This window comes from Toxotes jaculatrix, chromosome 15, assembly GCF_017976425.1.
Source record: "Toxotes jaculatrix isolate fToxJac2 chromosome 15, fToxJac2.pri, whole genome shotgun sequence".
NCBI lineage: Eukaryota > Metazoa > Chordata > Actinopteri > Toxotidae > Toxotes > Toxotes jaculatrix.
In genome coordinates this window covers 8,240,094-8,257,905 of record NC_054408.1, presented here as the reverse complement: position 1 = coordinate 8,257,905, position 17,812 = coordinate 8,240,094, and the positions used below count along the sequence as shown (strand labels likewise).

Here is a 17,812-nt window from a genome sequence, read left to right as displayed (position 1 = left end):
ACCCACAGAGAGGAAGTGATAGCAAATCAAAGAGCACAAAAAGACATGAGCTCAGGAGGAAAAATGGTTCTGTCTCTCTGAAAAAGCCAGAATCCATCTTAGTTAAAAGCTAGTCACATTCATGCGCATACATCTTAAATTTAACTAACAGCTAGTGTATGTGTGAATCACAACACTTGAAAGCACGGAGGATCCAGCGGCTAAACAGCAAGTTTATTTTGGTTAGGATCAGAAACACAGATCATGTCCTGAGGGCGAGATGAGAGGAGATGATATCAAAATCCCCTGACTGAAATATGGCAACGATGGATTGTGGTGATTGGTAAGGGCGGGGAGGATGAGTGGGAGAAATGGTGCGTTACAATGTTCAGTGGATAAGATTGGAGAGGAGCAGTTACTCTCAACAGCAGAGAGCAGCATTGACCATTCCCATGGCAAACTCCAACAACAGGGAGGCCGCATATTAATGTAGATACATCTCCCATTTCAAAATTCTCCAGTTGCTCAGATAATCTTTTCTATTCAATAAAACCTAGTTTTAGTTGAAATGAAAAAACAAAAGGCACAATGATTTTCAACTCATTCTTGTCTTTAATATGCACAAGAGTTGAAAGCATCAATGAGCCACCTTAAAGAGAAGAATTCAATCTAAAATTTATAAAAAGATATAAACAATCAGAGGCCAAAACGCTGTCTGTTGCTTTTCTCCTATTATTTTATTTAAAACAACTTTTCATTAGCAAGTAAAAATCTTGCAACAAACATAAGCTTGTATCCAATTCAGATACAAGGCAACGTAATTGTAAATCTTTAAAGTGGCTCGGTCTAGTCTGCTAGTTCATGACTGTACACCCTCTCTATTGTTTTGTTCAGTAATAAACAGCTAGTCCCAAAAACAAGCCTGGGCTGCCCATAACAACCCCACCCAATATTTAAAACCCCAGTGTGACCCCCCCACCCCTGCTTTGACCCCCTCTCAGTAGTTAGCAGCCATCCAGAGGATCATAAAGTCTTCGAGACCAGGGCTTGGGACGGGCTGAGAGTTTGACACCTCAAACCCGAACCCAGACACCAACTGGGACATGGGGACGGTACATTTTAAACAGCCCGTCACCACTACGAAGAGAAGAAAAACACAGCCTGTTCCAATTTATCAGCATGTCATCACAATACATATGCAAGTCAAAAATAAAAACAATGAAACAAAGAAATATTGCTTCAACAAAAAAAACCCTCCCCAGCCATCTTTGACAGTAAGGTTATCGTCCATCCAATGACTGTCAGCTGCAGCAGCTTTGTACAGGCTTTATGTAAATATATTCATATATTCATTAGACGGCAAGGAGAGATACACATCACATTTTTGTACAATTATTCAAATTGAGTGATGACATGTGACCTCTTCATCAAAAGTAGTTAAGTATTGTAAAGGTCAGGACCTGTACTCCTTATACAAGTTTAGTCTTCAGTGAGTATAGGTCCCTTCTGCAGGCAGACATCAATATGCCTCTCAGACGTGTGCATAAGACTGAAGAAAAGGAAAACGAAAAAAACAAAGACATATGGAAGCTCCACAGACTCAACCAGGAGAAGCTGAAACATGAACCTAAAATATCTGATTGAAGAGAGAATTTAAAATGATTAAAATAAGCTTAAGGTCAGATACGCAATTCAGGTTGATTTTAGCTCAATGTTTTTTTTTCTTCCTTTTTTCGTTTTTTTTTTTTTTTTTTTGTTAAACCCCCCTTCTGAGTTTCACATTAATGGGGAGTCCCAAGCAAACAGTTCACTGGATCACAGGGCGTGACCAAGGTCATGCTGCAGAAATGGATGTCCTGTGGGTGGGTGAAGGGGATAAACGCTACAGCTGACATGTTCCTTTTTGCTTAAGTCTCTGCGCCTTCACCTAAAGGTGCTTCCTCTTGTGACAGGTATTCACATCCATTTGAAAAAAAAAAAAAAAAAAATGTTGTCGCTCTGCTGAATCAGGAGCAGGCAGTTAGCAGGTCTTACAGTTGTATGTATTGGAAAAAAAAGAATTATGGCATTTTCTTCACATTTTTTATGATTTTTTTTTAAACAAACATTAAGTTTGATATTTCAACAGAGGTCACATTAAAAAAGTGACGTCATTGAATCAGAAGTCCCGTCAGTCAGTTTGCCACGGAGTCCTCTTTTTGCCTTAGAGCCCTTTCACCCCTCCACCTGCCTCAGGACTCTCCTGGGAGGGCAGTGGGGGTCCGTGGTTAATCATGGCTTAGCTCTGGGATTAACTCTTTAAACTGGGTGAGAGGGGGGTTATTGGGGTGCCTGGCCTTCAGGTATCAGTGTGACTAAGTGTGTTGAAGTGTGTACTTGAATGTCAGTGTGAGTGCGCGTGGGTGAAGTAACACCAGAGGACAATCCAGGGGAGGGAAAGCACAAAAATAAACCACAAACAAACAGCAGTATTTCTTCCCCATATGTGATATGATGGCTTCTAACAGAAGTATGCACACAAATTCTATGTGTCGAAAAGTGTGTAAATGTGTGGTGTGTTTGTGTGTGTGTGTGTTTTGAAATGTGCTTGCGTTTTTGTCTTTGTGAGGACTTGACATTTGGCAATTAAATCTTGCCACGAAGGCTTTTTCTTCCTTCTGGTTTTATTTTTGTGTGATATTTAGAAGCACTTGCAGAGAATACTGACAATCCTCCTGATGCACGTTACCAGATGGTGATGGTGCCTGTTGAGTGACCAGGGCTCCTATAAGGGTTGCCGTGTTCTGTGAAGGATGACCATTTAAAAAGAAAAACACCCCGCAGTGCAGAGGTGGAGGTGGGTAAATCCTTCAGTGGTGAATTTCCATGTTGAAGTGATGCTGAGTAGATCCTTCGGTACCAGGTTGCCAGGTTGGAGGAGAGATGGATGAATGCCTGGGGTGATTACAGAGTACCCGTGCAGCTGGTTGAACCAAACATCCTGGCTTTTAGAAATTAAACTCCTTTGTTTGCATGTTGGAAGCCGGATCAAAATTGAAGGTTCCTCCTTGAGTGGTTTCAGGGATCAAGCTGGGATCTTCATCAATCTGAAAAGGACAGGCAACATGAGACCACAGCAGAAAAGGCTCTGGACTGTGCAGGAAATATAAATGAAAAATTTGAGGTGTAAATCACTGGTGGTAGACTCACATCGTCTCCTGAAAAGTACTGATCAATAATCTCAAAGGCTAGTTTGTAAATATCCTCATTCTCATGCTGCTGCAGATTTTCTATCTTCTCCAAACCTGTGAGGAAAAAAAACCCAAAACAGACAAATATAACTTTTCCCTTTGCCATTTTTAATCACTGAGAACTCACTACTGCAGACAAATTAACAAGGCTGTCAAAACAAGCACTTATTTGCCAGATAAGAAGAAATGGAAAAATTATATACCAAAAATCTTAAAACTCTAGTCCTTGACAAAAAAGCACTGCAACAACTACCTCAACAAAAAAACTGTTTAAATTTACAAGAGGATTAAAACAAATGAAGAGAGCAGACAGAGGCGTAATGCAAGGAACAGACCTCCACACTCCTCAATGATCTCAGCAATAGTGCTGGCTTCGTCTCCTGCCATGATGAGGATATTCTTGAGGCCGTCCAGGACAACCTGCACCACCTGGGAGTCTTTCACTGACAGCAAGCTACAGAATGGAGGGATGACATTCTGCTCCACCAGGAACTCCACCTACACAAACCCACACATACACACCACATCCATACTTGATTACAACATAGGTACATGGTTACAAGTGTGGAACATGTCCTTAAAATTCACTCACAATGACCTTCATAACTTAAAATGGTAATTTTCTACTGAAATTACAGAATATTAAATGACTGACTCACATGCTAGGTTTGGTTTCTGCAGTCAAAATAAACACACTTATTGAATAACTGAAAAAATACACCCCTCAAACCAGCAAAAGCATTTAAACACAAGCACCAGATTTCTACATTGCTGGTCCCAAAGCCCAGCTCACCTGGTCTTTCCTCCCACTGATGGTGAGATTGCTGATGGCCCATGCTGCCTCCTTCTGAGTGCCAAAGTCACCCTGTAGAGAGACGGGCTGTCACTAAGATGTGCACATAGCAGGTCTTTTCTACAACAGCATGAATGCAAGGCACACAGAAAATCAAGGCTACGTTTGCATTCAGTGCCCATTTCATCAATCAAAAGTTGTATTGCTTCTCCGCCTAGAAAACATGGAATGTGTCGATGCAAATGAATACATATAATCTCTGCCAACATTATGCTTTTCCAAGTGTGGAGTCTGGTACCATATTTTAACAAAATGAATATAAAGAGTTTAGGAAGCTTAAGGAATTTCTTTTCTTCATTTCTGCTCTTCCACCGCGAACAAACCTTAGCCAGTTGGTGAATGATCATAGGAATCAGTCCAGCATCGATCACAGCTTGGACCTGCTGCTGGTTCCCAGCTGTAATGTTGGACAGGAACCAGACTGCTTCCTGCAAACAGGCCAGTCACAAATTCAAGATCAGCTCTATATCTTCCACACATAAATATCCTTTCACATGTTAGTAATTTCTGGGTTTGTTGTCAGAACTCTGGTGCTGGCTCCTATTTCTAAGTCTTTTACAGTGGATTCCACATATCATATTTGGCTGTATTCCGTTAACATGGGTATATACTGAACAAGTCTGTAACAATAAAGGCTAAGGAGATTTAGGTGTTTGAGTTTTGTTTTCAGAGAATATAAAGTCACCACAAATGTGAAAATGACCAGTCAAACTGCCTCTAAAAATGATTTGATATTAGTATATGATTTACAAATAATTCCCTCTAGTGAAAACAGGGTGATGAACATCCTTTCCGTAATGACAACATGAAGAGTTTCAGGTTGTGGCAATGATACCTTGTTGATCTTTTCTTTAGGGTGTGTGAGCAGGTTGGGGAAATGTGAGAGGACATCACAGTTGAGCACAACCTGTGTCTGCTCATCTGTCCCTGTCACAATATTTCCCACTGCCCTCAGAGCTGCCGTCTGCAGTTTTTAAAACAAAGGAGAAAAAAAAAACATTAATTAATGGAGACGGAAACTGAAAATAGTCATCTCACTGTAGACGAGCAAAAACAAATGAATTCACCTGAACTTTCACCTCCTGGTGGCTGAGGAGAGGCACAAGAAATGGAACAACTCCAGAATCAATGACCATCTGGATCTGCTCGTTGCCTCCGTCCGTCAGATAGGACAGAGCCCACACTGTGTCTACTAGGATCTAAACACAGACACATAAAACTTATCACATACTGAAGAAGTATGTTGTTAACATTTATACAAATGGCATTTGGACAAGACAAAGGAAAGGACCTTTCTTTACAAACTATAAGAACCAGCAAACAGTAAATGACTGGGATAATCATACTTACATTTATATCGGTGTGATATATTAGCACACAGAGGGCGGGCAAAATCTGTGGGGAAAGAAAAGTAGGTTGTGAGTGGGCTGGGTGTAGGCAGAGGATCAGATGAAGGCAAAAACAGGGCAGAGTGAAAAGACAAAAGAAAAAAAAAATCACAAAGAGGAATTGCTGTCAAACCAGACTTCAAATGGTATTCAAATGGCGCCAGAAGAGCTTTATAGTTACAAAGTCCCTAGGGTGATGAGGCTGATTTGGCTACTGAAAAGCTCTCTGTGACTCAGTCTGCAGTGACACAGTCAACTGCAAAGCAACACATCCATCTGTCTGGCACATGAAAGCCTGCACACATGCACACCCACCCACCTCCTGCACAGTCTCCATTGGTGGTGGTGGATCCTTGTTGCGGCAGAGGTTAACAATGACCCAGGTAACATTGCGGAGGAAGGTAATAGGGATTGATGGGTTGATGAAAGAAAGCAGGGGCTTGACCACGCCCAGGGAGATGACATAATCCCTGCACTGTGGCCCATCACCTGGGCAAACAAGGATCAGAAGTCAACATAACTCTGAAGAGTTGCTTCCACACACAAATATAGAAACACTTCTGTCTGACGATACTTACCTATAATGTTTCCTAAAGCCCATACAGCTTGTTCACAAACGTTTTGGTGGGGGGAGTGTAGCAGTCGCAGGAACAGGGGCACTGCATCTGGACACACAAACATCAATGTATCAAACATTTTCCCAAGGTGAAAGATTGTGCAACTCCAGTGATAAGCTCTGCTGCCTGTTCACATTCAAAGCCAACTGAAACAAACAGAAATCCATGACTGTGTCACAGTTCCTGTCCAGTTTATCTAAACCTAAAACTAAATGCAATGACTTATTAATTAGTACTAAGTTTCCTTTTCTTGATGGTCAAAGTATTACAGACGGAAAATGTCTGATGCCTTTCTAGTAGCCAAACTGCACTTGCCAATTTAAAGTCACACAACCAATGTATACTCTTAGAGATGTTTTTTAAAAGTGCCTTTATAACTATCTTCTCAGGATTGTGGGACATGTACAGACAGAGACTGAACACATGACTTTTATCCAGAAACGTTTGAGGGAGATTTTGCATTTTGATGCAAAAATGTATGAAATGTTTAAGTATTATTTACATATACTTAGATTTAAGCAAACAAATTCTGCTTCTGTAACAGCCAGCTAATCACTGACCATGAATCCTGATCATAGTTCCCAATTCCAGTCATGTTTTTATTAGATAACAGAGCACTTATTCTGAAACAAAGTCATCATCCAAAAAAAACTTCTGTGCTTCACTGAGTGAATAAACATATAAACGCACTTGCTTGGCAGATTGCAGACAGTACACAAACACAGACGGATGGGGCAACATTGGGGAAGACTGAATGTGGGGTCAACTTACTGGATTTAACCACAGCCTGAGTCTGTGCTGAAGTCCCAGACGCAATGTTGGTCAGAGCCCAGGCTGCCTCAAACTGAAGGGAGGGGCTGTAGGACAAAGAATACAAAAACAGGTAATGACATAAAAAAAAAGCTTCTTTAGTTTTAGTTTGAACTGTTTAGTGTTTTCCATAATTGGCTTCTTTAGAAAGAGATTAATAATCAGTTTCCCAATATCTGTGAACTCCTGGTAAAAACAGATTCTGTGCGGTGCATGATGCACCCGACACTGGATTGAAAGATGCAAAACAAAATATTAGAAATCACATAGAAGCAAGTGATCCTCATGCCACACACCAGCCAAATGCTGGTAAATCATGGCAAAAAGTGGTAAGTCTGTTTACCCCACTAAATATTTCAACACACAACCAGCCATGACATGGAGAAAAAAATGCCTGGAGAATGACCTGGAGAAAAATGCCTACTCATTTCTAAAAGATGCCTTTCTAGTAACCAAACTGTACTTGCCCATTTAAAGCCACACAGCAAAGACACACTCTCAGAGATGTTTTTTTTTTTTTATTTATACTGCCTTTACAGAGTCTTCTCAGGACATGTACAGGCAACGCTTGATTGGCACATCCATGACACTCCTTTGGGCAGGACAAATCTTAGTTGTTGGTAAAGTTATGGTGACCTAGCTCAGTTCCCAGAATCTCTACACCACTTGAGTCAAAGCAAAGTTCTTACTGGTTCCTGGAGTTTTAGATGGAATACAAAACAGTAAGCATGGTTCGGTGCTTTTTGTGATGTAACCAGTCACTGTTATTATCTGCAGACAGATTGGTTTTATTGTCTACCCCATCATCATTCAGAGATTTAATTTGAAGACCTCAGAAAACATATTTTGTCTGTTCTTGTTCATGTCAAGTGGTGCTGGTTTTCATGCTGTACATTTCATTGTAATTCTATACCTCATTACGTCAAGCTGAGCGGGCTTGGCTTTCTGCCATAATGCTATGGCAACATAGCAGACAATTATTTTCTCTTGATGGATGAACATGGGTTTCTCTGCATTGCTGCATTCTGCACAAACTTAAAAATAACACACTATTCAACATAAGTTTGTGTTCCATGTTAACATGATGCCATCTGTTGTGGGTTGTCATGACAAAATCCTTACAACTTCTTCCTTAAATGTTTTTCAGCCCCAACTATTCATTCTCCTCCCTCAGTGAACACAAGGTCCTGGGAATTGGGGAACTCCAAGAGACAGGAATGCTGTTATATTTGGCTTGGCCTGGACTGAGAGGACCAGCCAGCCACCCTGCATGCCTCCACACACTCTCACGTGTGGACACAGTAGGATGGATACACACACACACGCACACTCACAGAGCCTCTGTTGCAGCGAAGACTTGGTGGAGCAGCATCAGTAATCCATCACAAACTGCACAGGAGTCTGCAGTCTTATCAACTAGAACACCCAGTGCATCGCGTGAGACATAAATAACACTACAGGCAAACACAAATTGTTCTGGAAGCAAACTTACTTGTCATCCCTTTCCAGGCATTTGACTAAAATGGGCAGGATGCCAGACTTTATCAAGTCATCAATGGGAGGGTTTCTGTCACTCGAAAGCAGTTTTCTGACAAGAAGAAGGGAAAAAAAAAAATCTCAAGAACTTCATGTATAAAAACAGGCTGTGTCTGTAAGTGTGTATTCTGTCAGTCACTCACCTGGCTGCTTGTACAGCACTGAGCTGTATCACTGCATTATCACTGGTAGCATTCTATAGAGACAAGAAGCGAAGGCCATAATGAATGTTAGAATAATAAGCCAACAATTAAGAGGCTGCTGCTAGTACATTTGAAAAAGGCTAATACACTTGTTTAGATTCTTATCCATCACACAACCCCATCAGGGAGTCATCTGATTGGTCCCAAACTGATTGTGCAGCGTGACAAATACCCCAAACATAAAGCCAGTCATGACGAGCTAACTGCAACAATAAGAAAAACTTGTACACTAACACTTGTGCACAGTACCGTATAAGGGAAGGATTGAAAGATGTGAACTCTTACCTGTAAGATGGCATCAAGTGTAACATTTTGCTGCACAAAGAGAAATGAAGAGGAATATTAGCACTGTCATAATTTGAAAAGCAAAGCATCCATCATCAACAGTAACAACATCAAGAGGTATGACTGAAGACACACAACTGCCAACCAGCACAAAACTGAGTATTTTCTTTATATAATCAGGATTAATAGTTAATATTGATTTGAGGTGGACTTATGGATATTTTTTGAACAATTTATTTTATCTTAAATACTTTTGCAGCATAAGAAACTAAAAAGATGCGTAAGCAATCATACCAAACTTAACTGTCCACTCATTAGTACTTTACACATTTGTTAATATAAAGGTGATAAAATTGTTTACAACTCTATACGGAGATCGCCCACTGCATCTTGGTATCTGACATGAAAATTAGCAATGAAGAATATGCAAAATGCTTCCTGGCTTTTCAGCTTTCAGCTGACACAGGTGAAGGAAATTACAATGAGCTGCACCTTCTCTGTTTTCCCTGTAACTATGAACATCCGATAGGACTGAAAGTAATTAGTATCCACTTCCAGGCTAGCTTTGGTCAGCATAAACATCAAGTGATATTTAGGTCAATATTTTATGTTACATTAAAGTTTCTCTACTACTGCACTGGCACAAAAAACTGAATACCTCATAATTTTAACAATGATGGTATTAGCTTTCAATCACAGCTCCCATGAGACTCTGACAGTGCTTCTGTGCCTGAGACAGAGAACTAACACAACAGAGGTAACAGAAACGTTGGATGAAATGGACTGGACATGTGGTGTCACACACTCACTCAGTCCAGTTTTTGATCAGTACTCTTCTTTTCCTCTCTCACTAAGGTTTCTGTGGGCTACCGAGAATGCAGTTTCAACTTGAAATTAAAATGCACATAGTAGCATATTCTGCTGGCAATTCCTCATCATGTCATTAATCTACTCAAAGCCCTTCATAAGAAATCAGTGGCTTTGAAGAGAAATCTATTTCTCTGCCCACACACAGCATATTACATTATATAGAAAAACTAGTAGCACGACAGAATGCCACAGATTGCTCTTTGCAGTCTTAACAATCATGTTCTGGATCTACACACCACAAACTTGATTAACCAAGGTACATCTGTATATGCTCTACAGTGGAAGTACAGGATAACCTTTACATGAGTGAAAAAAGAAACAGTTAAAAGGGTTAATTCACACAAATAAACAATACTGCTTCGGTTTTGACTTTACTAGCTTTGGATTTGAGATATCTGCATCAAATTTGACTTGATTTGAGATCTCTGGTGCCAAGGCAGTTCAATAGAGGTCCACAGCATTTCACCTGTGCTGCTCAAAGCAAGGAAAACTCTAGATCAAAACATTTTCCTAGAAACATTATTCTCATTTCTCAGGATGTTCCACAGAACACGCTATCAACAGTTTAATACATTTTTTTTCAGTAGATATACTATCAGCCAAGTACGTGGATATGCAATTGCTTTGAGGAGCACAAACAAAATTCCATTCACCTTAATTGTACTGTGGCTGTGGCAGAAGTTTTAACAGCAGATGTTACAAAACTGAAATCTCAATGGACAGACATAACTAAATAAAAAAAAATTACACTCAAACCAGCCATCTAGTAGCTGTTGAGGAGCCCCTAAATATATCCCAGAGTCTTCCTGAGCAGATGGCGTTTACCCAGTTGTCATGGAAATGTAGATGTTCAAATTTTTATTCCTCTAAGCTCTTTAAGAACACTTTTTAGCGAGTAAATGGAACAATTACAAATTTCAACATTTACAATTTCACAACAACAGGGAAAACTCCATCTGCCAAGGAAGATCATGTGTTATGATTTAAAGCTCCTGAATAGCCACTAAATAAATCTTTTTGTGTCACGTGCTCTTTCCAAGATCAAGAACGAACTCTCAACCTCAACTAAGGAGAAAATGTTTTTTTTGTAATTTGGGTGAATTGGCCCTTTGAAGCTTGGAATAATAAATATTACTGACTGAGAACAAGCAAAACATGAAAAGTGATATTTAATTTTCACTGTAAATGGTTTGACTTGGCAGGAAATCCCACTAAAAATATAACTCAAGAACATATTTTATTCTTACTGAAGCTGCTCACATACTGTTTCCATTGTGTATCACACAGTTTAAGAATCACATTAAATACACTGCCTACTTGATTTTAACCCTTCTGACCTGTTCTCCAGACAGTCCAGTATCACTACATCTCTCCCGCTCAAGCACATGCCCCAACACCCACACTTACTCCTTTGAAGTCTGAGTCGACATCAGAGTCCTCCAGACTCTCCTCCTGCGGGACATTTCTCTTCTTCAGTAGATGCTCATCTCGTTTGTTCTGACAAGAAGACAGAAAAGCAATGAGGGGAGGAGATGAAAGTGTTCATTAATGAATTCATGAATTCTTAAAGTAACGGACCACCTCAAGAACATTTTTTCTATTTTCCAAACTTTTACTTTCTGGAGTACAGCCCTACATGTTTGAAATCTCATTCAAAGATGGCAAATCAGAGAAATCTGCCTGCAGGGTTATCTACAAAGCAAACACACACTCAGGACACTGAACCTTAACACACTCTGTAACCCCCCCACCACCCAGCACACATTCATTCAGTGTCAAAATACATAGACAGACATGTACACAGAGACCAGCAGAAATACCCACACATCCCATAAATTTACAGGGCATGTGAGTCAGTGGTAGGAGGAGATTCCCTTGCCCTACATTCCTGTGCATCATACTGATGTGCGTCACTGATGACTAATCAGCTAGTGCAGTGCTTCTTGCTGCTCTGATCCAGCTAAATGGAATGTGCTAGACTTGAGACCACCTCAGGACTCCACAGCAGTGACGCTCTGTGTTTTAATACCCCTGGCTGTGACACTGCTCTCCAAATGTCTGCTGATGGCTGTGCTGCTCTACATGCTTGTTTACCGGCACTTTCAAAATTTCCCTGAAATCGCAATGCTAAAAAAGCGTGCCTTGAGTTTTGTGCACTATTGAATGAATTACCAGCTCAGTTGGCACAATAAGTCATGCCTCTACATGTCATCTAAATTTCCAAGTATGATGTTTAGATGCTGTGATTTTCTCGGTGGTGTCAATTCTATGCCATGCTGAGCTGTGAAAAACACTTTTGTAGAGAGCAGTGACTTGGCAAAGATTCATTTCAATTCCTACCATTTTGTCTGACACCCAGTTCCCAGAACCAGAGGGCACCTTCATCTCCCACTACCTACATACTGCTTTCCTATTCCAGGAGAGGTAGGAGTAGGAACAACTTTGTCTGATATCACAAAACTCAAAATATGGACCCCACTAAAATGATAAGTAAATATGCTGTAGACATTCATGCTCTCTAGAGGAATACCACTTCTTAATTAGGATATTTGTAGTGGATATTAACCCCCGAGGATAAGTCATACTGACTGAGTTAGCACTTTACTTCTCAAAGTCATCAGGTACAATCTATACAGAAAATTCTTCATTAAGAAAGAGACTGATTTAGATCGGCCTTCCTGTTGTCAGATAATCACATTTAAACAGAAACAAAGAACTATAAACCCAGCTAGGATGTGGCTGATCTATTCATGTGTTACGAACCCAAAACAGCCTCCAACGGCATGTGAAAGTGAAAACAACTGCAGACCCATCAGCAAGTTTACAAGGTGCATGACAGAACTTGTGTCTCAGCACAAAAACAGAAAACAAAGACAAAGCAACACTTTAAAGCTATTAAAAGTCAACTTCTACTACACTGTATTAAAATATTTAAGACCCATAATTTCAGTTAGAAATATTTTTTGGAGAGTGAAGACACTCCAGGTGCTGAGTCTGATCTTACCAGTCCAATCTTACCAGGCATCTTCTTGAGGATCTGCGTCACATCTATGACAACAATCTATGGCTGGTTTCTGTACATTTCTTTTTAGTTTGTATACACAAATCATGATTATATTGACCAAATTATAGTGATAAACAACATGACTTGCATTTTCTGGATGAGGTTTTGTTTGAAATATATGAGCACTGGTAGAAAACTGTGCAGTTTTAAACACCCCCTGCTATGAAAACAGTGTTTATATTCTAAAATGTTATAGCTCAGTAACTGTAAATGACCTGACAGAAAAATTGTAAAGGTGAAAAAGGAATAATCAACAGATTTAGAGCTCTCTGCAGGATGTAGGACATGGTTCTATCAAGAAGAAAAGACACCAACATGACCTCAGACGATTCATCACAAGATGCAAAACCCCTTGAAGGCCTCACGCGTTGAAAAGCCAGTTGGTTGTGACTCACAGTGTACCACAGCTTCTGTCAAACGTGGTGGTGGCATGTATGGCTGCCGGTGGAACCAGCTCCCTTGTGATCACTAATGAAGTCATGGTTGATGGCAGCGGCATGAATGCATACGTCATGTCGGATCAGATCAAAGCGAATGCATCAAATCTCTTTGGACAATGCCCTCATAAACCTGCAGCAGTACAATGATCCAGAACATGCATCCAACACAACCTCCAAGAATGAGTTTCACTCAGTCAAGATCAGAATCGAGGCAAATAACAAGCAACAAGTGAAGACGTCTGCATTCTGCGATGCTTTTGGGTCATAGACATAGGTGATAAGTGACTGCAAACAGCGTGCACTCATAACTGAACGTGACAAAACTTCTTACACTGTTCAGCTGATGAAGAACACCCTCAAAAAAAGCTGAAAGTTGACATTTTAATTTCATAGTTGTTGTTCCCTTATTAGTCCATGATGCAGAGCGAAGGGCCCAGACAGAAGTAAAAGAAAAAGTACATTATTTGAACAAACTACACATTGTACAATGCCAATTAAAAATATGCCACCCCGCACGTTTTAGGCCAAGAATCAAGACAGACAATAGTGCTTCAATAGTACTTTGCCAAAAAAAAAAAAGAAAAGGAAATTCCTCTTTCTTTTCAAAACCATCACTGTATTGGTATGTTAACAGTGGAAGTGCAGCAAATAAAAAACTAACACAATAGTCTGGTATAAAGAATAACTGATCCTAGCCCAACTTCTGCTGCAGTGCAACATCATTCAGCAACACACTGAAAAACTGAATACATTATGGATAGAATATCTCAACAAATACCCCATTTTTCTGCAGAATACACAGATTGACTGAAAATTTCTAAGATCTTGGTGGAATTGCCAGGAACAGACCTTCAGCATACAAACCATTGGGTAGAACCAGCATTGGATTTGGTTTGTTCTCTAACAAATACAATCGTACGGGCTATGACTTTATGTAGGCTGCAATTTAAAAAAATGTAATTTGCTGTAATTTTACTTCTTTCAGTTTACCAAGGGACAAAAAGAAACCAGCCAATGATGGTTTCCTCAGGAAAGAAACATCTTTCAGTATCAGATAGATATCCTACTTGAAACAGTAGAGAGTCAGGTGTGGCTGTAACATGTTTTTCTATCAAGTAAGACAGAAAAACATCACATCATTTGCAGGCAGCTAGTGTGCACATATGTAGTTGTCAGCTGTAAAAGACTGACAACTGGCAGGTAGTAAACAATAATGTGGATCTCCCAATGCAACCCTACCAATATTTTCAGTGCGTCAAGCTCCACTTGTCTGGAATCTGAGGCAGTTTTATAATAGTCTGACTGAGGCTTGGTGTATGTGTGTGTAAACAGATGGCGCATCTTTTCTCACCTTTCTCAACTCAACTGTCACCTCATTTCGATGTCTTCTCATAGTCTGTAACAAGGAAACAAAAAGAAAGACAGTAAATTAGAAAACTTTTGTTTTGACATTTTTGAGAAAATCAACCATTTCCTGCTGAACTGAACCTTTTAAATGGACAACAATATGGAACAATCGGTAAACTACAAAGAAAATATGAGAAAATGTTATCAAATTATATATCTTCCATTAGATTACACAAGCCCCATTGATAAACAATTTAATTTCAGGATCTTATAACCATTTAAAATGAGAAAACTTTAACAGTACTGGGCAATTACATTATTTTCTTTTTTTCAATGCAGGCATAAATCTTTGACTGAATCCTAAAACCTGAAACCACCACCACCACACTTGGTAAGAGTAAGAGATCTATAAAACAACTCAAAAGGAGCACAAGGGAGGAAAGGCAGTTTAACTAATTGCTGTTTTCATATGTCTGTTGGGTTTCCAGTTCATCCTGAACAGTTTGAGATGGTCTAACATCTTGTGACTGTTTGAAGAGGTTCATGTTGCCTTCCTAAATAGCCTCTTACGTAATCTGGGGCAGTCATAACTCAGGAGGCTGCGGAGCAGAGATGTGTCTCCCAACCACTGCAAAACAACAATGCCACTACATTGACCCAAACAAAAAATATCCTTTTACAGACACCAGAACATTAAAATACAACAGACCAACCTGACTGTCAAGAGAAAATACTGCAGCCAAATTCACTAATATTCACGTAATTTGCCTAATGCCACTTGGCTGATGTCTGTGAAGACAGTAGAAGCCTTTTGGGTTTGAGAGGTGAGACATAAAGTTATATACATCTGATGGTTGACGCATCCAACCTAAATACAAAGTTACAATAATATATGCTTACAATTAAAAGAGGCACCACAGTAGATAGTCAAAAACAGAAAACTAACTGATATGTGCAATTTTGCAAAACAAGAAAGATTTGATTTTGACTTGACAATCCAAACAATAACCATATGTTTTATGATATCCGGGAAAACAAAAGAGGAGCTTTTGACCTAGGGCGTATGAGACTTTACTGCTTTGCAATTCAAAGCTGTTCCTAATAATGTCAGAAATGAAGCCCAATCTGTTATGCCTGACCTAAATAAATAAAACCCAAACTGTCATTTTTTTTCCCTGCTGTAGTCTGAGTCATCCCTTTTGGAAAACTCAAATTCATACAGAGGCTCTCAAGACCCGGGTCAGACATCTAAGATGCCTGAAATAGCATCAGGAATGTACTTAGCAAAGTCTGTCTGTTATAGTAGCCATGTGCTTGTCGCACTGACTGAGTTTCAAAACAACTACCTATGGGTTCATCAATTTGTGCTTTCAGGCACGAAACTCCAATCAGCACCCTTTTCAGACATACCTTTGTTTGCGGATTACCTCAGGATTAGCAAAAGATCAGAACGACCCAGCCCAATTAGACAGAGTTGCATATATATAAATTATATGTAGAGTGTATATATATATATATATATATCATCTATACAAGTGTAGATATTTGTTACTTCCTTTTGACAGCTTCTTTTAGGCCATCACTTTTAGCTTCCCTTATCTTGGCTTGTCTGAACACAGCCTTAGCCAAATGGTTTGGTCTGCATGTCAGTGAGCACTACTGACAAATGCTGTCACAGAAATTTATATTTAGACCTCTTAATTGAATGATGCTGCAAAACCCAGCGTTTTAGGCTGTAGATCTGCCAGCAGGACACATACCGTTGGTGTTTTCTAGAATATGTGACTTGCTAGTAATGCAACAACACTTACCTTTTACATTTAAAACTCTATTCTATTCTCTCTATTCTACTGCAATGTGTATTTGGAAAAATGTCTAAGCATAACCATTATGAAATTTGAGAGCTAACCTCACAACGTTAGGCCAAGTTACATAGTACTGCTAGCTAAATGTAATCAATCTAGCATGCCTATTTCTCACTTATGAATTCGAAACGAATAATAACTTCATAGCATAAATTGTTTCCGCTAGCAATTTATTTGCTGTTTTTCATATCAAAATGAACCGTAAAATTCAACTCATCGCATCATTACCGTTCAGCTAACTGTTAGTGACTTAGCTAGCTCAATTTAGCTGGCTCACCTGGTATTACATGCTAGCTTTTTGCTTGACAGCGTTAGCAAGCTAACAAGGAGGGGCAATGTTTGGTTAAGGTGGATGTGGACCAACCGTGTAGCGTTAACTCACCATAATCCGACGATTTACAAATAATGACAAATATATATTACATTCTCAAGTTAACATTGGTGTTACTTACAGTCAGATGACTGTAAAAGACAGTAACAGTCATGACTAGGGTGCCGGCCAGGCCCAGCCTTGCTTGCGACCGGTGTCCATCCAACTAGCTTAGTTAACGTTAGCTGGCACTGACAGTTTCATCGCCTGCCCTTAATTCTCTCATTTCCAGCGGTCTAACTGTAATGTTGCTTACTCTTAACAAACATTAACTAGATAAGATTTGTAGGCCGCTGGTATTAATTTGACAACTATCATCACAATCGCCTAATTACTGGGGAGTTTTACCGATAACCAGATAGGCCAATAAGCACTTCTGATGGCGAACTCCTCACGATAGCTTAGGTTAGCTAGCTAGCTGGCACTCAACTGCAGCCGGGGCCAGGCTCCCCAACGAGGCCCACAGACTGTCGCTTTCTACGCAAAACTAATATTATTCGTGTTGTTTACAGTCGCATTTAAATGTCAGCTCACCTCGACATCACGTCCCTTATTTTTAAAACTCTTGATGCGGTGGTTTTCCAAGCCGGCGTTTTCTGCCATGGCTGTATGGGGGGCTTAGCTATTACTCCGGCTTTCGGGATCTCCTCAGTGAAAGACGAGGCACGGCAGCTCCTGTGCTGCTGCTGCTGGGTACGGTGAAGGGGGGAGGAGGAGGAGGACGTAACAGATCGCAGAGTGAGGGGAGGAGTTAATGCATACCTCCTTCACGGCCTGTCCTGGTTTCCACGGCTTCCTCGACGCAGTAATAATAAATTCATACCCACATTTTATTGGCCCCAGCAGAGATCTTCAGACGTGGAAGCTGTGCAGAGCAGACGTCGTTTTTTGCGCACAAAACACTATAGATGATACGCAACTTAACCACGACCTAAAGACATTACACGACTCAGAA

The 17,812-nt window shown here is 40.1% G+C and overlaps 1 protein-coding gene across 1 annotated transcript; it reads right to left on the bottom strand.

The window, feature by feature from the left end:
• Nucleotides 1–697: 697 nt before the first annotated feature.
• kpna3 (karyopherin alpha 3 (importin alpha 4)) lies at nt 698–17,537 on the bottom strand. The gene is made up of 17 exons (XM_041057004.1): nt 17,392–17,537; nt 14,627–14,671; nt 11,179–11,268; nt 8,902–8,931; nt 8,557–8,609; nt 8,370–8,465; nt 6,839–6,924; nt 6,029–6,115; nt 5,770–5,939; nt 5,413–5,457; nt 5,130–5,261; nt 4,898–5,026; nt 4,386–4,490; nt 4,003–4,074; nt 3,545–3,707; nt 3,169–3,263; nt 698–3,065 (listed from the first exon to the last, which is right to left on the bottom strand). Exons 1-17 carry the CDS (start codon nt 17,458–17,460, stop codon nt 2,967–2,969), a joined length of 1,566 nt encoding a protein of 521 aa, XP_040912938.1. The 5' UTR covers nt 17,461–17,537; the 3' UTR covers nt 698–2,966.
• Nucleotides 17,538–17,812: the final 275 nt, after the last annotated feature.

What these genes read in the sequence shown, in the direction of transcription:
- kpna3 (XM_041057004.1), bottom strand. Translation starts at nt 17,460, where the DNA reads ATGGCAGAAAACGCCGGCTTGGAAAACCACCGCATCAAGAGTTTTAAA. An exon ending in CACTTGATGCCATCTTACAG is followed by an intron (nt 8,610 to 8,901) that starts GTAAGAGTTCAC and finishes TTGTCTCTATAG; the next exon opens with AATGCTACCAGTGATAATGC. An exon ending in GATCATTGAGGAGTGTGGAG is followed by an intron (nt 3,264 to 3,544) that starts GTCTGTTCCTTG and finishes TTTTCCTCACAG; the next exon opens with GTTTGGAGAAGATAGAAAAT.